The 26802-nt window shown below is 42.0% G+C and overlaps 1 protein-coding gene, 1 long non-coding RNA gene and 1 pseudogene across 2 annotated transcripts in view; 2 read left to right on the forward strand and 1 right to left on the reverse strand.

Annotated features, from left to right (window-relative positions):
- The first annotated feature begins 127 nt into the window (after positions 1–127).
- LOC100684906 lies at positions 128–3354 on the forward strand (annotated as a pseudogene).
- Positions 3355–6558: 3204 nt separating this feature from the next.
- Positions 6559–14935, reverse strand: LOC111091860. The gene is made up of 3 exons (XR_005376802.1): positions 14689–14935; positions 11994–12062; positions 6559–11573 (listed from the first exon to the last, which is right to left on the reverse strand). It is a non-coding gene; the product is annotated as an uncharacterized LOC111091860 (long non-coding RNA).
- Positions 14936–15294: 359 nt separating this feature from the next.
- SUSD5 (sushi domain containing 5) overlaps positions 15295–26802 on the forward strand; it is a 48892-nt gene continuing 37384 nt past the window's right edge. Inside the window, exons 1-3 of the mRNA XM_038571339.1 lie at positions 15295–15385; positions 22641–22818; positions 26287–26405. Of these exons, the coding sequence (XP_038427267.1) occupies positions 15295–15385; positions 22641–22818; positions 26287–26405 (388 nt within the window). The remainder of the gene's footprint in view (positions 15386–22640; positions 22819–26286; positions 26406–26802) is intronic.

Raw genomic sequence — 26802 nt, forward strand, 5'->3', positions numbered from 1 at the left:
AAACTAGGGGAGGAGGGAATCTGAAAAGGGGATGGGTTTGGGGGTAGGAGAGAGTTGAGGAGACCGGGGGGGGGGGGGGGGGAGAAAGAAGAACAAAACAAGGTGACCACAGAAGATGGCAGAGTGACCAATAGGACCACCTCACCGTCTCCCAAACTCCTTCTCCCCCTCCCCACCTATCGTCAAGGCATCTCCGGATTACTTGGTGGTGCTTTTTGGGATCACTGCTGGGGCGACCGGGGCCAAGCTGGGCTTGGATGAGAAAGAGCTGATCTTGCTCTTATGGAAAGTCGTGGATCTGGCCAAAAAGTAGGTAGGACAGTTGCACAAAGTACTAGTCAGACCGGATCAGTTGGAGCTGATGGAGGACTATAAAGATGAGACCAAGATCAATGCAGAAAGTCTGTCCTCCTCCCCGCAGCTGGACCAAGCCCTCTGACAGTTTAACCAGTCAGTAAGCAACAAACTGAATATTGGGGTTGGAACCTCCTTCTGTCTCTGTACTGATGGACAGCTTCATGTCCGGCAAATCCTGCATCCTGAGGCTTCCAAGAAGAATGTATTATTGCCTGAATGCTTCTATTCCTTTTTTGACCTTCAAAAAGGATTCAAGAAGTGTTGCCCTGGCTCACCTGACATTGATAAACTGGATGTTGCAGCAATGACAGAGTGTTTAAACTTTGAGAAGAATAGTTTGGTCTCCTGGTATGGAGCCTTTCAGGTTGAAGATTTGGGGAATATAATTTTAGCAATGATTTCAGAGCCTTATAATCACATGTTTTCAGATCCAGAGAGAGTAAATTACAAAGTATAAAGTGGCACTTGCAGCAAGATGGAATTTATTGATAACAACACCATAGTCTGGGCGCGAGGTCTACCGTAGCAGTCTTCAGATCAAGATATTGCAAGATTCTTCAAAGGACTCAATATTGCCAAGGGAGGTGCAGCACTTTGAATGCCCAGGGTCAAAGGAACAGAGAAGCTCTGGTGAGGTTTGTAAGTGAGGAACACAGGGACCTAGCATTACAGAGGCACAAATATCACATGGGGACCCGGTACATTGAAGTTTACAAAGCAACAGGTGAAGATTTTCTTTAAATTGCTGGTGGTAGGAATATTACTCAGCCATTAGAAACAACAAATACCCACCATTTGCTTTGACGTGGATGGAACTGGAGGGTATTATGTTGAGTGAAATGAGTCAATCAGAGAAGGACAAACATTATATGGTCTCATTCATTTGGGGAATATAAAAAATAGTGAAAGGGAATAAAGGGGAAAGGAGAAAAAAATGAGTGGGAAATATCAGGGAGGGTTACAGAAAATGAGAGACTCCTAACTCTGGGAAACGAACTAGGGGTGATGGAAGGGGAGGTGGGCGGGGGGTGGAGGTGACTGGGTGATGGGCACTGAGGGGGGCACTTGCTGGGATGAGCACTGGGTGTTATTCTATATGTTGGCAAATTGAACACCAATAAAAAATAAATTTATATAAATAAATAAATAATAAACATGGATAACATGGAAAAAAAATTGCTGGTGGTAGTGGATCCCTGGGTGGATCAGCGGTTTGGTGCCTGCCTTTGGCCCAGGGCATGCTGCTGGAGTCCTGGGGTCGAGTCCCACGTCAGGCTTCCTGCATGGAGCCTGCTTCTCCCTCTGCCTGTGTCTCTGCCTCTCTCTCTCTGGGTCTCTCATGAATAAATAAATAAAATCTTTAAAAAAAAATTGCTGGTGGTACATCTAATGAGGTAGCCCAGTTTCTCTCCAAGGAAAATCAAGTCATTGTTTGCATGCGGGGCTCCTGTTTACGGCCACGGCAGATGACGTGGTGGCCTTCTTCGGACAGCACTGCCCCATCACTGGGGGGAAGGAAGACATCCTCTTTGTTACCTATCCAGATGGTAGGCCAACAGGGGGTGCCTTTGTCCTCTTTGCCTGTGAAGAATATACACAGAATGCATTGAGGAAGCATAAGACTTGTTGGGTAAAAGATACATTGAACTCTTCAGGAGCACAGCAGCTAAAGTCCAGCAAGTGCTGAACCGATTCTCTTTGGCCCCTCTTATTCCACTTCCAACCCCCCCCCCCCCACCGTTATTCCAATATTACCTAAGCAATTCGTGCCCCCTACGAATGTTAAGAGACTGTATATGCCTTTGTGGCCTTCCCTATGTGGCCACCATTGAGGACATCCTGGACGTCCTGGGGAGTTTTCTACGGGTATTTGAACGCATGGGGTGCACGTGGTATTGAATCACCAGGGCCGCCCATCAGGAGATGCCTTTATCCAGATGAAGTTTGCGGACAGAGCATTTATGGCTGCACAGAAGTGTCATTAAAAAAACCATGAAGGACAGATATGTTGAAGTCTTTCAGTGTTCAGCTGAGATGAACTTTGTATTAAAGGGGGGTGCTTTAAATCGAAATGGCTATCCCCACCGCCATGTAAGTTACCATGCCTGTTTCCTCCCTCCTCCACATTTCCAGCTCCTGCAGCAGTCATTCCTATGGAAGCTGCCATTTATCAGCCCTCCGTGCTTTTGAATCTTTGGGCGCTACAGCCCTCCACCGTGTACTCCCCAGCGGGCACCCAGCTATTCATGAACTACACTGCGTGCTATCCCAGCTCCCCAGGTTTGCCCACTAGTCTTGGCTACTTCCCTACAGCTGCTAATCTTAGCGGTGTCCCTCCACAGCCTGGCACAGTGGTCAGAATGCAGGGTCTGGCCTACAATACTGGAGTTAAGGAAATTCTTAACTTCTTCAAGGTTACCAGTATGCAGCCAGTGATGGACTTGTACACACAAATGACCAGGCCAGGACTCTACCCAAAGAATGGGTTTGTATTTAAGGGCCCCAGCAGTTAGACCATCCTCAGAAAAGAAGTGTTTGAAAGATGTGTGGTGATCCTGAAACTGTCAGATATGACAACTTCTAGCAACGTCAGAGGAAGTTTGTCTACACTCAGACTGCAGTATTTTCAGCAAACATGATTGGACAGTAGGCTTTTGCCCTATCTTTGGGTAGAGTAAAAAATTTGAGCCAGTAAAGCCAAATCCTTGTAGCAAGCAGCATGCTTGGCTCCTTGCTGGTCGCAGACAGGCATTTAAAATGTGAATTTGAAATCAGGTGGATGCCATTACTTCCAGCTAACATGGCATCATGCATGTTTCCTAAGTTTTAAGTCTTGGACAAAAAATATTAGTGTCTACCATCTCCATTAGGAACTCTGTCGTGGAATCTTCCTTTGTGTGTTTCCATTGTTCGTTCTCCATCTCTCGGTCTTCTGCACAAGTGTGCCCTCTTACTAAGTCTTGAATTCAAGAGGGCAGCCCCGGTGGCCCAGTAGTTTAGCGCCACCTTTGGCCCGGGTGTGATCCTGGAGACCTGGGATGGAGTCCCATGTCAGGCTCCCTGCATGGAGCCTGCTTGTCCCTGTGCCTGTGTCTCTGCCTCTCTCTCTCTCTGTGTCTATCATGAATAAATAAATAAAATCTTTAAAATAAAATAAGTCATTCAAGAATAAGGTCTTGGTATCTTTAAGTCAAAAACTTAAGAAATAAAATGAATATTTTCCCACTGCCTTGGCCCTCATGATGTTTTGCAGTTAAGCCAATGAAACTTGACTTTTAACACACTTTGGGATAAATCAGAAGATCTTGCGCACCCACCACCAAACATTCATAGCTTAAAAGTTGCATCTTTTTCTTCAGCATGTACCAGTTTGTAAATAAGAATGAACTAGGGGCCAAAATGCGAAAACAAAAATGAGGCAGCTATGTGTAGTTGGTCATTTCTAGTTTATTTTTTTAAATATTTTTATTTAGTTATTCATGAGAGACACACAGAGAGGCAGAGACACAGGCAGAGGGAGAAGCAGGCTCCATGCAGGGGGCCCGACGTGGGATTCAATCCCCGGACTCCAGGATCACGCCCTGGGCCAAAGGCAAGCGCCAAACCAATGAGCCACCCAGGGATCCCTCATTTCTAGTTTAAACTGTAAGGAACATTGTGGCTTCGTAAGTATTATTTTATATTGTACTTTTCCCATTACTGATGATTTGGACTTTAATAAGAGAAATCCCATTTTTAATATTGTAAAATCAGACTATTTGAACAGTGTATTCTAGAAAGCAATATACTAACTGAAGTGAATGCTTGTATATATTTAGAGCCTTAAACCTTTCTCTCTAATGCCTTAACTATCAAATAATTAAAACTTTTAAAAGCATAGGATTATAGTCAGCATGCTGGACTGAGAGGTAAACACTGAAGCGGTTAGAGCAGCTATTGATGCTGTCAGTGTTTAGCACTATATGTTTAGCTACAAAAGTGCAATATTAGACACTGGCTAGCTAGTCCTGCTGCCTCGCGTAACTCCAAACAGGAAAATATGATTTGATTAAATGTACATGCGTTTCTTAAGTTCCTCCTGCTGTCCTTAGTGTTTGGATGCAATGCCCTGCAGATTTATGTGGCTGCTATTTTTATTTACTTTGCATTACTTTAACATCTTGAATGGAGAGCCAAACGTTCCCTCTTCATCTGACCAGCAATAGCCCTTTAACTGCAGTAGGAAAAAAACACCAGAAAACCATTTTGCGTGAAGATTGGTGACAACTGGCACTTAAGATCAGAAAAAGAGTTGTTTATACCAGATGCTTTAAGATGCTGTCTGCCCAAAGCTCTGAAAGACTTTAAGATAGGAAGTAATACTTTACCACAATACCACTGAGTTTTCGTAGAATTGTTACATTTGATAATAAAAACCTGCCTGTTTAATCTCAAAAAAAAAAAAAGCTCTGAGCAAGAGGTGGCCACAGGATGAGTGCTGGGAGGGCAGGAAGCTAAGACACTAATGGTTTTTGTTTTTTTTTTTAAACTTTTTATCTTTAGAAATTCGATTTTTTTAAACTGGGGCAAACACCCCACACTAACTCCCTCCCTTCACCCTCCTGGGGGCAGGAGTCCCCAGGCCTTCCTTCCTGTCTTTGGTCCTGAGGAAGGCACTTGGCCACTACGGGCCACAAGGCTTTTACCCCCATAAGACCCCTGCCCCAGAGTGGGAGCTCTCCCTCACTTCCCCAGGGAACACTGGCAGAGACTTTGAGCTCTGGGAAATAGGGGGTCACATGCTTTCTCTATCCTTTGGGAATTTTTTTTATATGAATAAAAGTGGATTTCAGGGGGAAAAAAAAGAATAGGGAAGTCTAATACTCCATTTTAAGTTGTTTGCATTTACACAAAAATACACTTTCACTTTTCTAAATCTTTTGATCAAAGACTGGTAGGTAAAGCCTTAAGTGAATAGTTTTGGTAAATGTAAAGAAAAAGGTATACCAACATGAAGTCCACATTTGAGTCGATACTAGGTGGAAATAAAAGGGCAGTCACAGTAGAACCAGAAGTGGGGGCAGGAATTCAAAACCCAGGTCTCAGAAATTTTCGAAACCTTTGGGTGGACTTTGGACTTTTCACAGAAACTTGCCTTTGTTAAATGAACATGTGTTAAGTTTATTACTTGCGGAATAGGTATTTGGTGTGCCTCAAGGGGGCATGTAGAAAGATGAAGGGAGTGCAGGGGAAGAGCATTCTGGGGGTTATTTTTCTCCCATATTTACTATCTCTGTCTTTTCACTATAGTTATTGGGAGATTTCTCAGTTTAATCTTCAAACCCATCTATTGAGTTTTCCATTTCTGATCTTAAACTTTAATTCCTAAGAAATCTTTTTTTTTTCCTCTAAATATTCCTTTTGAAGGGGAGGGGTTGCTAAAAAGAAAATCTAGCCAAGTAAATGCATAAAGATCTAATTGGCTTTATTAAATGATTCATAAATGATTCATGAACTAGATAGGCAGCATCTTACCCCATTGAGGAACTCTCAGGAGTTGTACAAAATGGAAGGTTATTATAGGAAGAAGGATGGGGCAAGAAGTTAATAGCAAAAGAAAAGAAAGGATTGTTTCAGGCTAGGTCACCTTTCCTTAGGGGAAAGACAATGGGTCTTCTAAGGTGGATTACCTCATCTTCTTTTGAGGGGATGGAGAGAGTGCCCGTGATAGATTCCTCATAGATGCTGATCAGAAAATTCCTGATTGACCAATTGAGACTACATTTTGGAGGAAGTTGAAACTGCAATTAGGTATTAAGTGCAGATTTGGTGACTTAAGTGATGCCATTTGGGGCCTGTGGCCTTCTTTTCAACAGGGTACAATGCCCGTTCAACATTTTTTTAACGCTGTATAATCTCCACGAGAGCAGTAAGGTTATTGTGTTGAAGTTTTCTTTTCCCCGCATTGTTTCTATCTTTTCCGAGTTTTTTGTTCTTATTTCTCATTTCTTTAGGCCTCTATCATCTTACAGGTTTTCGTCAGGTACAAAGTGATCCTGCATTGTCCACCTTCCAACAGATGAGGTTATCAAGGGATGTGTGCTATGACACCTACACGCAAGGACCCATCTAAGTCATGACACAGCTCTGTTTTTTTTTTTTAAAGATTTATTTATTTATTTATGATAGACATAGAGAGAGAGAGAGGCAGAGACACAGGAGGAGGGAGAAGCAGGTTCCATGCCAGAAGCCCGATGTGGAACTCCATCCCCGGACTCCAGGATCGCACCCTGGGCCAAAGGCAGGCGCTAAACCGCTGAGCCACCCAGGGATCCCCGACAACTCTGTTTTCTATTTAGATGGTCCCATAACTTACATGATATCTCCAGGCACACATGCCCCAGGAATCCATAGATTATAAGTTTGTTTAACATAGGCAATCCTAGACAACCGGGTATATCCTTCTAAAAGCATTCCAAGGATAAGACTCTCCCACTAGCAACACCATCAATTTGTTTGCTAGGAGGTCTGTCATTAAATGTTTATAAAGCTATTTAAGTGGCTCACTTTCTTTCTTTCCTTGTGTCTCCCAGGTAATGAAGAGGAAGAATTATAGACCTATTGCTTAGCCAATTACTTTGCTGCATTTACAGTGTGATAGGACATCTCATTTAATCATAGTGAGAACCATAAGGCATTGGTATGATTATCCCCATTTAACAAACAAGGATATGAAACCCAGCACTTAAATTATCTCTCCTAGGTCATGACATCTGGTAAAATCAGGAGGCCCTCACATGGCTAACCTCAATTTCTTCTTCTCATTGTGATTCCTAGGATAAAGTCCCCTAGCCAAACAACCCTCCTTCTCACGGGGACCAGTCATAGTTTCTGCTTTTCACTGAGTAGCAGGCTCCAGGTCTCCACCAGCCTGAGGAAATTATTCAAACAGGACAATCACATCCTCCCAGAGGAACCAGAGGTCACCTGACATTCTTGTTATTTAAAGCCTATGTCACGGGCACTGGGGGTTATTCTGTATGTTAGTAAATTGAACACCAATAAAAAATAAATTAAAAAATAAATAAATAAATAAATAAATAAATAAATAAATAAAGCCTATGTCACTTAGCCCCTACTTGCTCACTCTGTTCCCAAGTGCCAACCCCTATGTGGCCCTAAATGGCATGCAGTGTCCTTCTTCCCTACCCTGTGAGTATAAGTGACTACTAAACTGCTGTCAGTCTAATCTGTCTAGTGTTGGGTGTCATGTGTTTGACCATCCTCATAACCCCAGAGGGAAAAAACAAGAAAATTAGATAATGAATCCAGGAGACCCAGAATGTTAAATGTAGGAAATCCAAAAGAAGAAATCCGACAGAGGGAAGAAACATCAAATAGATAATAAGATAATACAAGTTAGGGATGGAGATAAGACTGATGTTGTTTAAGGGTATAAACTTGCAACAAGTAGTGAATAAGCCACAGTGATCTAATGCACTTTATAAATAATATAGACAACAATATTGTGCCATAATTATGGAATGTGATTGAATACAAAGGCAATAATATTACAATGTATAAATGTATCAAAATGACATTTTGTACATCTTAAATTTATACAAATTACATATATACAAATATATATGTCAAATATATTCAATAGTGAATAAATAAATAATCCGAGCAAGTTTTTCAGGCCTATAGGATATCATAGCTTGTGTGAAATTATGGATCATACAGGCATCATAATGTATTCAAGAATTCTAGAAACATCCAGAGGTTTCTTAATTTAGTGTAGATATTTTTATCACCAGAATTTGTATATAATCACTAGAAAAAAATAAAAATTATAGCCTTTAAATAATGTCAAATGTTTTTCCTTTGACAGAATGAGCCTCCAAAAAGTTTATATTGATTTCATGTATACAGTTGATAAAAAAAAATTGGAGTAGACTGATTTTCTACTTAAAGTACCTGATAACACTGTGTGAAGCTGGCATTATTTAACCATTGATGGAATCAATGTACGTGCACAAGAAAACTTGAAATAAAATGAAATTAATTTAAAAGTCATTTGAATTGAAAAATCATGTTTCATGGAATGATATGTAAATGGATATTATACATGTTAAATGCTGCCCTCAAACTTTTAGAATGATTGCTGATGCCTCTTTAGTAGATTCACATATTCTGATTTTCATGTTGTCAGAGATATTCCTCGGGTCCATGATGAGTGGTAAATACTGACAAATATGTTGGGCGACTTAACATGTTCGTTACTAACTGCCTTGATAAATGGAAATACAGTACTTGATTTTTCACTAAATATGCATTTCCTTTCTTAATTCATTGTTACCAAAAGGATTTACTGCAAAATAGTTACTAAAAATAACTAATAACTAATAACTAGATTTACACTGTACAATAAATGATCATTCTAAGTAGTAAGAGCATTCAAAGTATACACTAACTGCTCCAGGTTCAAATTATCCAGTCCCTATTTTGTGCACATATTTCACATAAATCTAACCTATCATGTCTCACTTTTCCTACTGACCTTCTGACTGGTGGCCTCATGCATCTCAGGTCACTGAAAATCACCTAATTAAGTGGCTGACAGGAGGTTTGAATACTTTTCCTATCATAATCACAGGCTCTAAGGAGTGAGTTGTCCCAAGCCACTTGGGACTGAGCATACTTGATTATATAATTGATTGGTTTGCATACTGTCCTTAAAAGTGAGAAGTTGGTTACATGGCATTAGGAGAAGATCAGGGAAAATGAGATAGTTCACTAGATAGCTTTCATGTTTAATCATTTTTCAAGTGAGAACTACACATGCATCTCACACACTATTAGATGAGAACATTCACAAACCAGAAGAAGTACAGGATCGAGGACTACCATTCTGACTTAATGTTAATTCTACTATTAATAATATTTCTTCAGAACAAAAAAAATATTTCTTCAGAAAATGAGAAATCTGGGTCAAATATGAAATTGGATGGGATACTGGGACAACAGCTGTAAACAACAGGTATGAACCAGTATGTCTGGTCATTCAGTGTTTCCCATTTGCCAGAGCAAAAGCCAGAAGAGTTTGGAAAATATTAGTGGCTCATCTTCAAGATAAACAAGTGTTGATACCTGTTCTTCTTGGAATGTTGTCATTACTAGAATAAACCAACACAGGCTTTCGTACCTGTTTGGTAGTTATTAGCCGAGTAAATGGTTCATTTGGAGAGACTAGAAGTAGAACAGTGGTTACCAGGGGTTGGGAGGCTGAAGAAATGGGATTTATTGTTTAATGGGTACAAAGCTTCTGTTAGGGATGCTGAAAAATTTCTGGAGATGAATGGCGGTGATGGTTGTACAACAACATGAATGTACCAAATGTCACAGATTATACTTACAATAATGATTAAAGTGATAGGTTTTGTGTTAAGTATATTTTACCACAATGAAGAAAAAAGTAGCAAAAGGAAATTCTCCCAATGGATAGAACTTTGGTTTTCATGGCCTTGTTCATGAATCTGCACAGATCTATGGATAATGCCTAAAATAATTGGTCAGAGACTTGAAAAGTTCAAGACTGGAAGACTGATAACAATGTTATCAGCACGGACCTCTTGGAATTAGAAGCCTGTGATATATGCAGCCCATGCCCCCCAGAGGCATTCAGTGGAGAGGATGCCCTTAATAATCAGGTGGACACTTGGAGAATGGGACCCACACTCTAGTTGTCAGGTACCTCTTCTCCAGCCACATCTGTACTTCTATAATGGAAGCAGATATGTAGGGATGATGGCAGCAGAGATGGAGGCCATGCAATAGTGGAATAATACAAACATCTTCTTAGATTTGATCTGATTACCACCACTGCTGAGTGTCCAATGTGCCAACAGCAGAAGCCACCAAGAGTCCCCATACAGCATCATTTCCTAGTAGACCCCTCCTGTTGGGTATGTGGGGAAAGGTTATTTGTATTGGATCCTTTTTTCACAGTCACAGTTATTTGTTCTCATTGTAATAGATCCTTATTCTAGATATATTACCTTCCTTGCCTTCTTTGCTTCTACTAGCATGACTACCATGGACTCATAGAATGTTTCATCAATTGCCATAGAATCATGCATTACATCATCTGGAACCAAGAAACTGATTTTGCAGCAAAGGCAGTAGGGCAGTAGAGTTTTACTGCATGCCTTATTACCCAGAAGCAGGTGGCTTGATAGGTGAGGTCACACCTGGTGACAACACTTTGAGAGCTTAGGGCATTTACCCAGCATACAGATGTGTCTTAAACCAGCAGCCAATACATGGTGTCATTTCTCTTATAGACAGAATCCACTGCCTAAAAACCAAGGAGCAGAAGTGGGAATGACCTCCTTTCCATTTTACCTAATAACCGACCTCCCAAAGTTTTGGATACCATCCCCACAATCTTTAGATTGGTGAACTGAAAGGTTTGGGTGGGCAAAGGGCAAAGGAGACCTACTTTCACCAGTAAATACACAGCCATATGCTAGTAACTTGGAAGCAAAGATTGCTCTCCAGCAAACAGAGAAGGTCACCGTACTGGCTGGTGATTGATCCTGATTACCAAGGAAAATTGGGTAGCTGCTACATAATAAGGTATGGATGACAATGTCCAGATCCCAGGGGACGCCCATGTCCAGTGACAATAATCAGCAAGAAACCATGGCAAACTAAAAAAGATAGATTCTTAGTATGAGTTAAAGTTTCCCACCAGTTAAAAAAAAAAAAAAAACGTCATGTAGGTCAAGATGCTCATAGAATGGAAGGGGGAACATTGCCATGATTATCGAATAAGGCCTCATGACCAGTTATGGAAATGGGCCTCTAGCATGCATGTTTTATTGTTACTTACTTCTTCCCTTTGCCTTTTGTGTGAAATAGCACTCATGTGAAAATAACCACTGATGGTGGTTAGTATTACAGTTAAGCTCCAAGTGAGAATATGATTGAATCAACATACAGAACCTGATAGGACTTTATGTTTCCCCCGTTTTGTTTTGAATTCTCTTCATCATGTGAAAGAAAGAATAGATGGACTATGTGGTTGTTTTCCAATGGTCTTTCCAGCTCCATTTCCTGCCCTTCTCTGACCAACTCTGTACCTTGAGGGGATGATCTCTAAGGACTCTGGCACCTGTGCTCCTTTGCCTTGCAGCTATCAAATGGCTCAGCCAATAGGAGGCATAAGGAGGAATCTGAGGAGTCAAAGGAAAAGATGTTAGGGTATTTCTTCCCCATTCCCTTCCTACTGGATAAGCAGCAGCGATTTTTGTTCCTTTATGTATAACTAACATTCCTTTCAGGAAACTTCTTTCCTGTCTGTGGCTCTTGCTGAGTTTTGGTAACACCTCACCTTCCCTCCTACCTTCAGACCTCAAGTTGTGATGGCTTCCTACTGTTGACAGTCCCAAGACCTTTACTGTTTCTTATTGGTTCTCTCAACCCTGCCCACATCTCTATATGTGGTCTTTTTATTGAGCTTTCTTCTATTAAGCCAATTTATTCTTTAGGGCAAATTCTGAAGTATTTGCTATTTATTAAGGCATAAATAACATTCAAAGGAATGCACAGATTTGAAGCATAAGTTCAGTGGGGTCTAACGAATGTATACTCACATGTGATCACCATTCTCATCAAAACATAGAACATTCCCATTACGTCAGAAGTTCCTTTGTGTTTCTGCCCTGTCAAAGGTAAGCATAGTATTTACTGTCACCACAGATTAGTTTTGCCCCTGTGGAGCTTCATATGAATGGAATCATAAAGTATAAACTCTTTTGTATAAGGCTTCTTTCACTCGGCAACCACATTATTGAGTGTATCAGTAGTTCATTCCTTTGATTGCTAAATAGCATTCCATTGTGTGACTATGACACAGTTTGTGTTTCTGTTCATCTGTGGATGATGTTTGGGTTGCTTCCAATTTTAACTATTGTGACTAAAGCTGCTATGAAATTTGCATACAAATCTTGTTTTGGAGGTGAGTTTTATTTCTTTTGGATATACATGTAGAAGTGGAATCCTCTATCATAGGAGAGATGTAGGTTTAACTTTATATGAAAGTGCCAAGCAGTTTTCTAAATCGGCTGTCCCAAACCTTTAGAGCATGCCATCTCTAATTAGGACAGGCCAAGACAGATACGAAGAAAGACAAACTTTAAAATGTCATTAGGGGGAACCCTGGGTGGCACAGCGGTTTAGTGCCTGCCTTTGGCCCAGGGCGCGATCCTGGAGACCCGGGATCGAATCCCACGTCGGGCTCCCGGTGCATGGAGCCTGCTTCTCCCTCTGCCTATGTCTCTGCCTCTCTGTCTCTGTGTGACTATCATAAATAAATAAAAATTAAAAAAAATTAAATGTCATTAGGATTAGACAGTAATAGTCAATTGGCTATATTTTAAATACAGTGGCACAGACTGTGAGGGAGTGAGTCAGTAGATCCTGCAGGTGCCTCCTGCCCCTCCCCTTCCTTCTCAGCAATAATCAGACTTTAAAAGGTCCCCTCCAACCCAGACATGTGAAGTCTCACTCCCTAGGCTGCCAGCTAGCTGTTAGAAGAGAAGTAGATAAGTAAATTAATTTACACTTACATGTGAATGGTTGTCATGCCTCACTGCACTTTAATGCCCCAGAGTATTTGTATTTTAAAAGTAAAGCGGTTTGTTTGTTTTAAGGTATGGGTAGGATGGGGCAGAGGGAGACTGTGTGTGTGTGTGTGTGTGTGTGTGTGTGTGAGAGAGAGAGAGAGAGAGAGAGAGAGAGGGAATCTTAAGCAGATTATGCTCAACACAGAGCCCAAGGCAGGGCTCAATCTCACAACCCTGAGATCATGACCCAAACTGAAATCAGAAGTCTGATACTTAACGGAATGACCACCCAGATGCCCCTAAAAGCAAAGTTTTAATTCACAAAGGGATTAATCACTTTGGAATAATAATTCCAAGGCTATAGCCTTGTCATTGACATTTGGAACAAGGAAAGGAGATATCTTTTCAGTACACTTCAAAAACTTTATAAGCTGAAAAATGAGACCTATAGTATATCGGATGTGGGTTCAAATTCCAGCTTTTACCTTAAAAAAGAAAGTAGGTAGTCTTTTCCTGTCTGTGTCCTAGTTCATTGTCTTGGGGACAAGTGTTTGTTCCTTTTATTTTAGCATCAATCACTTGTTCTTCTTCCTTAAGTATGTGTCTTAAGTTTGAGCCTGTTTGTGGCAGCCCCCCACAGGGTCAGGCACTCACTACGGATCTGCTGACCAGTATGTGAAGGTGGAAGGGGCTTATAAACTGTATGATGTAGCCACTCTGGAAAACTGTGTGGAGGTTCCTCAAAGAGTTAAAAATAGACCTGCCCTACGACCCAGCAATTGCACTGTTGGGGATTTGCCCCGATGATTCAGATGCAATGAAACGCCGAGACACCTGCACCCCGATGTTTCTAGCAGCAATGTCCACAACAGCCAAACTGTGGAAGGAGCCTCGGTGTCCATCGAAAGATGAATGGATAAAGAAGCTGTGGTCTATGTATACAATGGAATATTCCTCAGCCATTAGAAATGACAAATACCCACCATTTGCTTCAACGTGGATGGAACTGGAGGGTATTATGCTGAGTGAAGTAAGTCAGTCGGAGAAGGACAAACGTTATATGTTCTCATTCATTTGGGGAATATAAATAATAGTGAAAGGGAATAGAAGGGAAGGGAGAAGAAATGTGTGGGAAATATCAGAAACGGAGACAGAACATGAAGACTCCTAACTCTGGGAAACGAACTAGGGGTGATGGAGGGGGAGGAGGGCGGAGGGTGGGGGTGACTGGGTGATGGGCACTGAGGGGGGCACTTGACGGTATGAGCACTGGGTGTTATTCTGTATGTTGGCAAATTGAACACCAGTAAAAAATAATTATTATTAAAAAAAAAAAGCAAACAAAACCATCAGGAACAATAAAAGCCCCATTTCTTATAAAACAAACAAACACACAAACAAACCTGTACGATGTTACCAGCACCCCAGTTATGATACTGATCTTTATGCCTCCAGCAGTGAAGACTGCACACGCACCTTCCCTCCTGAACTACGCCACTGCTACGGACCGGGCAGGGGTGAGGTGAGCTGAGAAAAGGAACCGATTCAGAGCAGGGGCTCCTGCGGCAGGATTCAGTGGGACACTTTAGGAGGTGGATTCCCAGCCCAGACCGACAGAATCCGAATTTCAGGCGGTCTCCAGGTCCAGGGAGCCTGACTGGGGAGGTCTGAAACGGCGACAAGCCCACGTCGGCGCTGCGGGTGTCGGGAACCACGCGCGTACCTGGGGGGTCGCGACGGAAGCTCCTGCAGATGCCCCTTCCCCGGGACTCTCGGGCCACACCTCTCGGAGTTGGGTGGGCCGCGCGTCGCACTCGTCGAGTGAGGTCGGCAAGTTAGAGTCCTCCGGTTCTCAACCGCGTTCCTCCCCGTGGGAGGACGCCAACTGCACGGTCAGGAGGCAGCGGACGGGAGGCCTCGGCTGGGAACTGTCCTCCCTGGGCCGGCGGGGGCTCCGGCGGCGGCTCCGGCGGCGGCTCCGGCGGCGGCTCTGCTCGCTCTCCCCTCCCCTGCCCGCCCCCCGAGCGCCCCCCTCCGCCCCGGCGGCGCCCCGAGGCCTCCAGGTGCCCGGCGCGAGGGCGGAGCCGCGTCCAGCCGCCTCCCCGGCGCCGCGAACGAGACCCCCGCGAGCTCGGGGCCCCCGGGCGGCTCCAGGCGGCTCCAGGCGCCCGGCCTCGGGAGCGGCGCGCGCGGCTCGGTCCGGCGGGGCAGAGCGCAGGGCGCACGGCGAGGGCGCACCGCCCAGGGCTGCGGCCGGGGAGCCGCGCCCGCCGCCCGAGCCCGAGCCCGAGCCCGAGCCCGAGCCCGAGCCCGAGCCCGCGCCGCGACCATGGCTGCCGGGAGCCGCGGACCCCGCGCCCAGCTGTGGGCGGCGGCGCTGCTCCTGCTCGCTCTGCCGCGCGGCCCGGTGCGGGCGGACGGTGAGTGTGCGCGGGGGCCGGGGCTGGCGCGCGGGCTGCGGGTAGGGACGGCGGCGCCCGCGGGGGCCCCCGGCGGCTAGCCCGGCCCTCGCCCGACCCACCGCGTCTCCGCCGGGCCCTGAGCGCGTCCCCCGAGCCCCGGAGCAGCCCGCCGCTGGCTCCCCGAGGTCCTCGCGAAAGGTCTTCACGGTCAAGTCACGTCCGGGGTGGCCCAGAACCTCCTCTGCAGACGCCACTCTCCACGTGTATTGAGCGTACTCCTGGCGGCAAGGCAGAGACGACTGCCTCGGGGGTCTGGCTCGGGCCAAAAATATCTGAAAGAGGAGTGGAAGTCAACGAGGCAAAGGGGAGAGCAGTGTCTTGTGGGGAGGAAAGAGCATGTGCAAAGGCCCTGGGAGTGGCAGGGAAAATGGGATAAACGATAGAGTGGCTGGAACCACTCTAGTGAGAGTGTAAGGCAAAAGGCTGGAGAAGGAGATAAGAAACAGATGATTCCAGGTGATGAGAATTGACCTGCTTTTTTGTGCGTCTTTTGTTTCTTGAACCTGAATTCAGCTTTCAGTACGTCCCTTACGTTGGCAGAAGCAGAGCCTTGTATCCGCTAAGTTTCAAAAAGCCAATTCAGCTGTATTCAACAAAACCCCGTTGACTTAGTGGAGAAGGATCTGAAAGAAAAGAAACCAGCAGTTCTCACATCCGTGAGCAGTTTCTAGAAAATCCAAGCTTAGGACAAACTAAATTGATGAAGGAGAAAAACCCTCACCTGATTTGGGATGCTTTGTATATTTTTAAGTATCATTGATTTTTAGTAAGTAATGTCAGATGAAATCAGAAGACTCCACAAAAAGAAGCATGTTGGTTAGGGAAAGGGGGAAAGTAAGACAAAAACTTCCAGGTACTATCTTAGAGTTTTTGGTGCTTTTTATCCTAAATGCCGCTTGAAAAACTCTTTGCTCCTAATTAAGGATAAATATCTTCAGAGTGTTAGAAAAGAAAACATTCTTAACTTTGAAGGCTCCTTGTGATAACTGTTCATATCTTAATTGAGATGTGATTCATAAAATTTGCCATTTAAAAATTTACAATTCAGTGGTTTTAGTATTTTAGTATATTCATTATGTTGTTCAGCCATCACCACAATCTAACTCCTGAAAATTTCTATCTCCGAAATGAAATCCCATACCTATTAGCAGTTAATCTGCTGTTCATATTTTACTGTAGTATTTTTTTTTTGCCTGACATTGAATCATGAAAATTGAGCTGATTTAAAGAATACAAGTAGAATAAATTGGAGCTAGTATTAACTTTTGAACAATGAATAGTATTGTACCAACTTAATTCCTTTTAAAGATATATCTCTGCAATCCATGAGGCTTTCGAGTTTTACCCTACTGTAACCACTTAAATGGAATGCCAAATGGATATGGATCAATATTTTGCACCTATCTGGCTTGATGCGGGTCATAGAAAAATGGAGGCAGAAATATCACTGGAGAAGGAAAGAGTAACAGTGGCACCAGAGCTTGTTTTCTTATTGCCCCTTGCCAGAAATGCCTCCATTTCTCCTTTCTCCTTTCTTTCCTTCTCTCCCGTTCCCCAATTATGGGTACACTTGCTTTCAAGAAACTCCATTTGCTAAGTTCCAAGTTGTATAATAGAGCCATTGAAGAATTAGAACCTATAGTATGAAAGGATTCTTTTCTTTTCCAAATATATGTTTAACTACCATCACTTTCCATATTTAGTTACCTACATTCTACAGTGATGGAAGGAAGAAGAAGAAATGTTCCGCTAAACTGTGATGTGTTATAGATGTTTGAAGAGAGACTTGGAGTTATTAAAAACTCTATGGACCTATTAAAAAATAAGTCAATGAGATAAATTCAAATGAAGAACATTTAGCTTATGTTTGGTTAATAAGATATGCATCTCGTATGTAAAGGAGATCTACTGTATTTTTTCTACTGTATCTTTAAAATACTTTTGAAACAAAAATGTTCACATTAACTGAATGCAGATTAACTGTGTTACAGGAAAGGATTTGTTAATTCAACAGATAATTTATTGAGCATTTATTGTAAGCTAGGTGCAGGCCTTGCTATTGGGGATAGAATGGTGAGGAGAAATAAGTTCTTGCCAACAGGGAGCTTAAAATCCAATAGGTTAGAGAGTCAGTAGGCAAATCGTTACATGAATGAAACGTGAAGTTGCAATTTTGATAGATGATGAGATTAAAGGACAGAGGTACTATGAGAGCATATGCTAGGAAATTTTGATTTGGTTAGGAGGATCTGAGGAGGAAAAGTGAGTGTCTGTGTAGAGAATAGCATATACAAAAAAACTGTGAGCAAGGAAAATGAGCCATATGATAAGAGACAGAGTGGCTGGAGCCAAGAGTCTGACGTGGAAATGGTTTGAAATTATGCTAGAGAAATTAGGGTGGGTGCAATGAGGTGGGTCCTCATAGACAAAAGTTTTGTTTTAATCCAGAAAAGAGAAGGAAACCGTTGGATGATTTCTGGTTATAGAGTGACTGATAATATTTGCATTTTGAAAAGATCACCCTGATTGTGATGTAGGGAGAATGGATGGGACCTGGGCAAGACTAGATGTAGAGAGACCATATAGGATGCCATTTTAGTTGTGTGGATGAGAGATGGCAGAGGTATAGAGGTGGATGGGGTGAATGCAAAGGGTCTGGACTGAAGAGAAAAATGTGAGCAATCACAAGACTAAGTATAGTCTTTGAAACCTTATGCATGTCTAGAATCCTAGGGAAAGGTTTCACGGTGAGAAGAGATGACCTAGAACTGAGCCTGGAGTGAAGGAAACAGATTTAGGATTATGGGTTACTGACTGTGTCCATGAGACATATTGGCCTATAATTTTCGTTTATTATAATATTCTTCTCAGATATTGACATCAGGATTGTGATCATTTCTTCTTTCTTTTTTAAGATTTGTTTATTTATTTTAGAGAGAGAGGGCAGGGGGAGGGATAGGAGGAGACCGTCTCAACTGTTTCTCTGAAAAGGTTACTGCAAGGTGAGCTGTTTTGCTTTGTTTCGTTTAGTGTTTGGTAATGAGGTCATATGTGTTTGAAGTTTTTCTCTTGGGTAGATTTTAAATGATGAATATAATTTCTTCAGTAGATAAAGAGATATTCAGATTTTCATATTTATTTTGGGTCGGTTTTGCTAAGTTTGCTTTTTATGAAGTTCGTCCATTTCATCTAAGTTGTCATAGGTACTGGCAGATGTAACATAAAATCTGTTATCTTTTCAGTGTCCATGGGGTCTGTAGTGATGTCCCTTTTCATTCTTGATATTGGTAATTTGTATTTTCTCTCTTTTTGTCTTGATCAATTTTGCTAGGTATTTATCAACTTTATCATTCTTTAGAAAGAAGCAACTTTGGCTTTATTTTCTCTATTGTATATCTGTTATCCATTTCATTAATTTCTATTCTATCTTTGTTATTTCCTTCCTTCTACTTCTTTAGAAGCCTTAATTTTATGTTCTTCTTTCTGTGTTTTTAAGATAGAAAATTAGATCATTGATTATCAACCATTCTTCTTTTGTAATATGAGCATTTGAGGCTATAAATGTCCCTTAAATACTAATTTAGTTTCTCTACCAGCTTTTGTCATTCACATAAAAATGTTTTATTTCAATTGTGGTTTCTTCTTTGAACCCATGCTTTATTTAGAAGTATATTTTGTAATTTCCATGCACAAGGGGCTTTTCCTAATTATTACTTTGCTGTTGAGAGCAGCATTATACAGTGGTTAGGATCAGTGCCTGGTTTTATATCCCAGCTGTGTGATCTTAGACAAATCACTAATACTAAATCTTAACTATAACATAGGGATAACTTATAGGGATAACCTACATCGTAGAGTTGTTATAAGAACTGATTTAATGAATATTATTTGTAAAGCAATTTAAATAATACCTGGCCTATGGGTAAACACTGTATAAGTATTTGATAAATAAATCAAGTGATTTTAAGTTGCATTGTGGCTTAAAAATATGCTTTGTATGATTTGAGTCTTCAAATGTTTTTTTGATTTGTCTTGTATTTGATGAATTTTACAAATGTCCTGTGTGTGTTTAAAATGAATATGTAGGGGATCCCTGGGTGGCTCAGCGGTTTAGCGCCTGCCTTTGGCCCAGGGCGCGATCCTGGAGTCCCGGGATCGAGTCCCACATCAAGCTCCTGGAATGGAGCCTGCTCCCTCCTCCTGTGTCTCTGCCTCTCTCTCTCTCTCTATGTCTAGCATAAATAAATAAATAAATCTTTTAAAAAATGAATATGTATTCTATAGTTTGCAAATACTGTGCATTGGTCCTTATGTCAAGTGTGTTAATTTTGTTGCTTAAATCCTCTATATTCTTTCCTATTTTTTTCTGTTTTATCAATTACTGAGAAGGATAGTGCTTGAAATTATTATCAGCACTGTGGATTTTTTCCAATTCTCCCTATAGTTTTGTTAATATTGCCTTCTTACAGTCTAGAGTTGTTTATTTAAGTGTTTAAATTTTTTTTATATTACTCATGAAATAACTATCATAACAGAACCTGTCCTTCTCTAGTTATGCCTTTTTTAATAACAGCTTTATTGAAATATGATTCATACGCCGTACAATTCGCCTATTTAAAGTGTGTGATTCATTGGTCTTTAGCATACTCACAGAGTTATGAATCACTATGTACAATTTTAGAACATCTTTTTGCCCCAAAATAAACCCTATGCCCGTTAGCATTTACTCCTTGTTTCTCCTCAACCCCACAAGCCCTCGACAACTACATTCTGTCTCTATGAATTTTCCTGTTTTGGACATTTCATGTAAATGGAATCATACAGTGTGTGGGCTTTTGAGACTGGCTTCTTTCACTTAGCATAATGTTTTTATCCATTTGCAGCATGTATCCGCACTTCATTTCATTTCACTGCCAAATAACATTCCACTGTATGAATATTCATATCATACTTTGTTGACCCATTCATCAGTTGATGGTCATTGGGTGGATTCTACTTTTTGACCATTATAAACACAATTTTACAATTATGAACTTAAGTTATTTATTACAAACAAATGCTGCTATGAATATTCATACAGAAGTTTTTATATAAACATATATTTTCAGTTCTCTTGGGTATTCACCTAAGAGTGTGATTGCTGGGTCATATAATAACTCTATGAGAAACTGCTATTAACTGAGAAACTGCTAAATGGTTTTCCAAGGCAGCTACATTCTTTTACATTTCTACCAGCTGTGTTTGAGGGTTCCATTTTCTCCACATCCTTCCCATCACTTATGTCAAAATATGTCTTTTTGATGGTAGCCATCCTAGTGGATATGAAGTAATATCCCATTGTGGTTTTGATTTACATTTTTCTGTTGGGTAATAATGTTGAACATCTTTTCATGTGCTCATTGGCCATTTCTTTAAAGATGTCTATTCAGATCCTTTTTCTAAAAAAAATTATTTGAGACAGAAAGAGCACAAGCAGGGAGGAGATGTAGAGGGAGAGGGAGAAGCCAATTCCCTGCTGAGCAGGGAACCTGACACAGGCTCGATCCCAGGACCTCGGTATCATGACCTGAGCCAAAGGCAGAGGCTTAACTGACTGAGCCACCCCGTCATCGCCTTTGAAAAAATATTTGCGTGGGATCTCCTGAAGCGTAAGATGAAGATTGTTTTTTTCTCCAGACAAGATTTATGTTTGTTCCTACCAGGTGTCTTAGATAAATGTCAATCTCAAGCCGCTTTAAGCTAAATTCATGGCTTACAGTATTTTTGAGGCCAGTTTTTGTTAGGACTGCCATTCCCAATGAGGATTAACACTTGGGTTCCTAGCACCAAGATAACTCTTCCAACAATCCCTTGTGAATGAGGGGAGGGAATATTGTTTATCCTTGTTCTTGCTTATTCTGAGAGTTTAACCCTTCAGGGTCCAAGCTTTGTGTGTTTATGTGTGCATGCAGTGGTGGTGGAGGGGGCAGGAGAGGTCTATCACATTCCCTACCTCTTAAGCCTTGGGCTTTCATTTTTATCCCTCTTGCTCAGGAGCTTGGCCGTCAATACCTTAGTTAAATTTCATAATATATTTTTTCCAGATAGGCCAATGCTATTAATACAAAAGTGTCTTGGGGCATACGCTTCTCCAGGCAAGGCCATCAAGTACTATTGTTCAGGTTGTGTACTGAACATTGGCACCAAGTCTAAGGGAGGACCATTCACCTACAGAGCTGTTCGTTGTGGAACATTTTTGTGTTTTTCTTGTAACTTTGGTTGCGAGGCTGAGGAATTGTTATATTTCTTATAGCTATTTTGCAGTTAATAAACAGTTGAAGTATTTTGCAGTTGATAGCAGTTGACATGATTCTAATTAAATTATTATATTATGATAATTTTGCTACTGGACAGAAATGAAGTATCTCATTCTGACTGGGTTTTTTTCTCCCCTGCTTTTACCTTAAACTTGGTCAGGTTATCTAAGGCATTACTTCATCTCTACAGGAGGCTGCTAGGGACCACGGTGCTCCCCTCCTCCACTGTGATTTTCTTACCTAAAGCTTTCTTTTGCTTTCAGCCTCAGCTTCCACTGCTGCCTGAATTCATGTTCCCATTCCACTCATCTGTCACACATTTTTTGAGGCCCGCTACATGCCCATATATTGATGTACTGCAGGAAGCCACGGTGCACCCGACATGGCCTCACTATCTCGCCCCATCCAGGAGAAATGGCAGCAGGCACAAATGAACTCATTGTGGGAAGGGCCTGATAACGTCCTGAGACAATAGGACAGAGAGAAGGGAATGGAGGAGAGCTATGTGTGGGGTCACTCTAGGGCTGAGGCAGGCAGAAGAAGGGAGAGCTGAGACGTAAGTCAGTGCCCCAGACACCAACTGACCCAACTCAGGGGAGCCTAGGACACTGAGCCTTACCACATGATGCTTGTAAAATAGCTTTGAGAAAGGAAGATTTGAAGGGCTTATCCAGATAAACATGCCAGGGCAGATGGTAAATTTTTTTTAAAAAGAAGGCAGGAGCAAAACACAGATTAAAACACCAAAGTTATTGTCATCCTCTAGTCCCAGGGATGAGTGCAGTGGGGTATGTGCTGAGCTCAGATCTTCAGGCAAGCGGGAAACTCCTGTTCTGACAGGTATCTGCCACCAGACAGTGAGGTTAAATTCCCATGGCCCCTGGAGTAAGCCTGTGTTCATGCTTGTCCCCACACAGGGAAGCTGTTTGTGCTGGAGTCTCAGAATGGCTCTCATGGCCTAGAACTGGAGGTGGCTCGGCTTTCCTGCAGGAGCAGGGGAGCTCACCTGGTGTCTGCGGAAGAGCTGCGGAGGGTGGTCCAGGATTGTGCCTTTGCAGTGTGCACAACGGGCTGGTTGGCGGATGGCACCCTGGGGTAAGTCAGGTGTGCTGGGGAAAGTTCTTCTTCCCATTTGCCCCTGCGACCCCACCAGGGCTCCTAAGGGAGCTCAGTAATTGTATTATTGAGGTGCCAGCATCAGCAGAGTGCAATAGGCAGTGGCTTCCAGCACATTCGTGTTTTGAGTTCTCAAATAAAAACATTTTTGTGGAGTTCTGTCACAGTTTTTCTCCCCTTTGTTATTTTGAATTTCCTTTTTAAGTTACAAAAATAATACATGCTTGTAAAAAATTTTCAAATAATGCAGATACATATAAAGCTGAAAGTGAGTTTCTCTCTCTTCCCCCACCTCAGCTAGTACATATTCTTTATCTCTTTTTTCTCTGTGGATATTCAGCTACATCCATATGACTAGGAGAATGGTATGGCCACAGATTCTTTCACATTACTCCCATTGAAAGGTGGGGTCTGTATCCTCTCTCTGTGAATTAGGGATAGCTTCCTATTGCCTTGGCCAGTAGAACACAGCAGGCCTGATACCATGTATCTTCTGGGGTTAGATTGGAAAAATCCATGCCCAGATTTCTGGGACACTTACTTTTGAGATATCATGTAAGACATCTGTCTATCCTGAGCAGGCCATGGCATGAGGAAGCTCAGGCCATGGGGAGTTGCCCTGCAAGGGTGTCCCTACCAATAGCCCCCACCGGCATCCCAGGGCATAGCCAGCATTAGCTGCTAGAAATGTGAGTGAAGGTGCCTGTACATGATTCTCGCCCCCAGATGTTGAGTTCTCACCAGCCTATGAGTCTTCCCAACTCAGGCCCTAGACATCAGAGAGTAGAGACCAGCCATACACACTGCGCCCTGAGTTCCTGACCTAAGGAATTCTTGTAGAGAAGTGATTCTTGGCCAGCTGGGAGAAAACTACCCATTAGTTCTGCTGTTTCTTTAGTCATACTCAGAAAAGGCAGGAGCCATTCCACTGTCTCCTTCATGCCACAGGAATGTGAAAGAGCAAAATGGGCTCCAACCACTTTGGCTGATAATAACCCTGAAGATGGACTGGCCAATGGCCATAGAAAACACACACAACCAGGCTTACTTCCATCTCCAGTGTTGCCACATGTGAAGCAGCAGCTGAATAAAGAAGACAACCAGGCTACATCTGAAGATTTTCAGTGACTCTGGAACCATGACCCTCTCTGCCTGACATTTTACGACCAGGTTCCTGAACGGACAAAATAGTCCTATGCACACAGTGTAGTCAAACGTGGATACTTCTCATAACTCTGTTATTATAATTGCATCAGGTAACCAGGGTATTCAGGAATTTGGAAGAGTCAGCTTGGGGCCAGGCTTCTGTCTCTCAGGTCTTCAGAAAGGCCCACCCTCTCTGGGTTTGCTGTAAAGTGTTAGGACATATTAGTAGATGTCTACATTGCTGAGATGATATTCATTGTAGCAAACATCCTTATTTGATATATTTACCACACAACATATTAAAAATAAAACTATTTTAATATTTCTGGAACCAAGAAGTATCTGATCATCACTATATACATTTCATTGTGGGTCTTTCTTACACAGCCATCCCCCCTCCACAGTGAAAATCAATTATTATATGAATGGTACATCTTGCAATTGATGGCATAGTAAACATATAGTAGATCTGATCTATATGTCTATGAATTTATGTTGAGTGTACACAAAAATCCAGAGAAGGATGGAGGCCTAGAGTGTAAATACAGAATTGGGAGCCACTTGCCTTCTAGAAGCTTTTGCGATTCCCTAAAGAATGACTGAAAAAACAGAAGCAATATAGATAGCCTAATAGGACTAGGACAGAGATTTGAATTCAGGTTTTGTGTAGGCAAAACCTACACACGGCCTGCAGAGTCCTTTGCTTTGGGCTGGGACGTTACAGGGCTATAGCCCAGGAGTGAGAGTAAACTAGAAGTATATAGGCCCTCATAGGAGCTGTAGCATAGCTTAAAATCCTCAGGACCCATGAATGTGGATTGAGATGATACTGGAGCTCCTGTGTTCCAGATAGCTTCAGAACTGATTATTAAAATACTCTCTAGAAGAGGATAATATTATCCTAGGCAATTTATTTCCACAAAAAAACTTTTAGAAAAGAGAGGATTTGTCACACAATACAAAATAACCAATAACACAGGGAAATAAGACAACCAGAATAAAGATAGCAGATAGAAACTCTAAATATCAGCATTGGCAGACTTTAACTTTTTCAAATGTTCAAAGATACAGAAGACAATAAGGAGAATTTTGGCCAAAGACTGAAACTATGAAAAAACTGTATGGAAACTCTAGAAGTGAAACATATAATAACTAAAATTAAGAGGATAATGGATGGATCTAATCTTTTAAAAATATTTTTAAAAATGCATTTTAAGTATGTTAATACATAGTATTTTAAGTATTTTTAAGTTGTACTGTTGAAGAGGGTAAAAGTAATATTAAATATTAATAAGTCATAACCACTAAAAGAATAGTAAGAGAATATATAACTTCCAGACCAATATGAAAAAGAGAATGCCAAAAAAGAAAAAAAAAAGAATTCAAACAATCAAAAGAGGGGAAAGACAAGAGAGAAAGAAAGGATGTGCAGAACTAATAGAAAGACGGCGGATTTTAATTCAAAGAGCTATGGTTAAATTAGATTAAAATAAATAAGATGCTCCCTTTAGAAAACAATAATTTAAAAAAAATCCTACTACTTGCAGTTTGCCAAAGATAGCCCTAAATAAGTTATGGGACAAACATAAGTTATGGTTTGTTAAGTAGCACGGATGTAGAACTGAATGACATTAAAACTATAACATACTCAAACTCATAAGATGCTGCTAAAGCTGAACCTAGAGGGAAATGTAAGACAGACATTTAGGTGCTGGTGATAGAAAAGAGAAAAGGCTAAAGGTTTCTGAACTAAGTAATGATCCATTTTCAGAAATATAAAAAAGAACATGGGGCGCCTGGGTGGCTCAGCAGTTGAGCATCTGCCATTCTGCTCAGGTCATGATCCCAGGGTCCTGGGATCGAGTCCTGCATCAGGTTCTCCGCAAGGAGCCTGCTTCTCCCTCTGCCTATGTCTCTGCCACTATCTCTGTGTCTCATGAATAAATAAATAAGTAAAATCTTTTTACAAATATTAAAAAGAACAGAAAAAAATAGACCCCTGCAAGAAGAAAGGAACTGATAAGAAGAGCAGCATTTTGTGAAATAAACACACACTGGAAAAGGTCAACAATGCACTGCTTCTACCTCTTGAACTGATATGTGTGGCCTCAACTGAAGCATCATCTGTGTCTTCCTGATTATAGGGCTCTGTTTGGGGAGAGTACTTCCCTATGGATGCTTTCAGCCAAAGATCCTAACTCAGGAAAATCTCTGCTGACTCAGAACTGACAGCAGAAAAGAACTGTTCTTTCCTATCTTCCATTGGTCCTCCTAGCACAGTGTTTTCTTTGTCTGTTTCAGGACAACCGTGTGTAGCAAGGAGAGTGATGAACAGCAAATCACGAGAGCCGTTGATGTGAGAATTGAAGGCAACCCAGTTCCCGGTGGCACATACAATGCACTTTGTATTAAGGATGAAGGTTAGTGCCAGAGCCTTTGCAAAGGTTCTGGAGGTTGCGCATGGTGGCCCCGTCTTAGGTTGCATTCCCCAGAGACAGACCTTGGAATGAGGAGATCTTCCAAAGAAAAGCCAATAGGGCAGTGGGGTAGTGGGCAGAGAAAGGAAGCAGACTGAGTGGTGGTGCAGTACTAAGCAAAGTCCACAGTGACGGTGAGGTGGTGCAGTTCTAAACGAAGTCCACAGTGACAGTGAGGACAAATCTTGGCTCAGTCCTACAGGAGATCTTTGGAGACAGTGTAGGCCACCAGTTTTTCTGTCCAGAGGTGAGAGAGCAGGGGTATTTACACCACTGCACTGTTAGTCATTGATTAGGGGCCAATGTCAGGGAGATGTATATTCCCAGGCACTTCTGGTTT

The sequence above is a fragment of the Canis lupus genome, chromosome 23 (genome assembly GCF_011100685.1).
Source record: "Canis lupus familiaris isolate Mischka breed German Shepherd chromosome 23, alternate assembly UU_Cfam_GSD_1.0, whole genome shotgun sequence".
Taxonomy (NCBI): domain Eukaryota; kingdom Metazoa; phylum Chordata; class Mammalia; order Carnivora; family Canidae; genus Canis; species Canis lupus.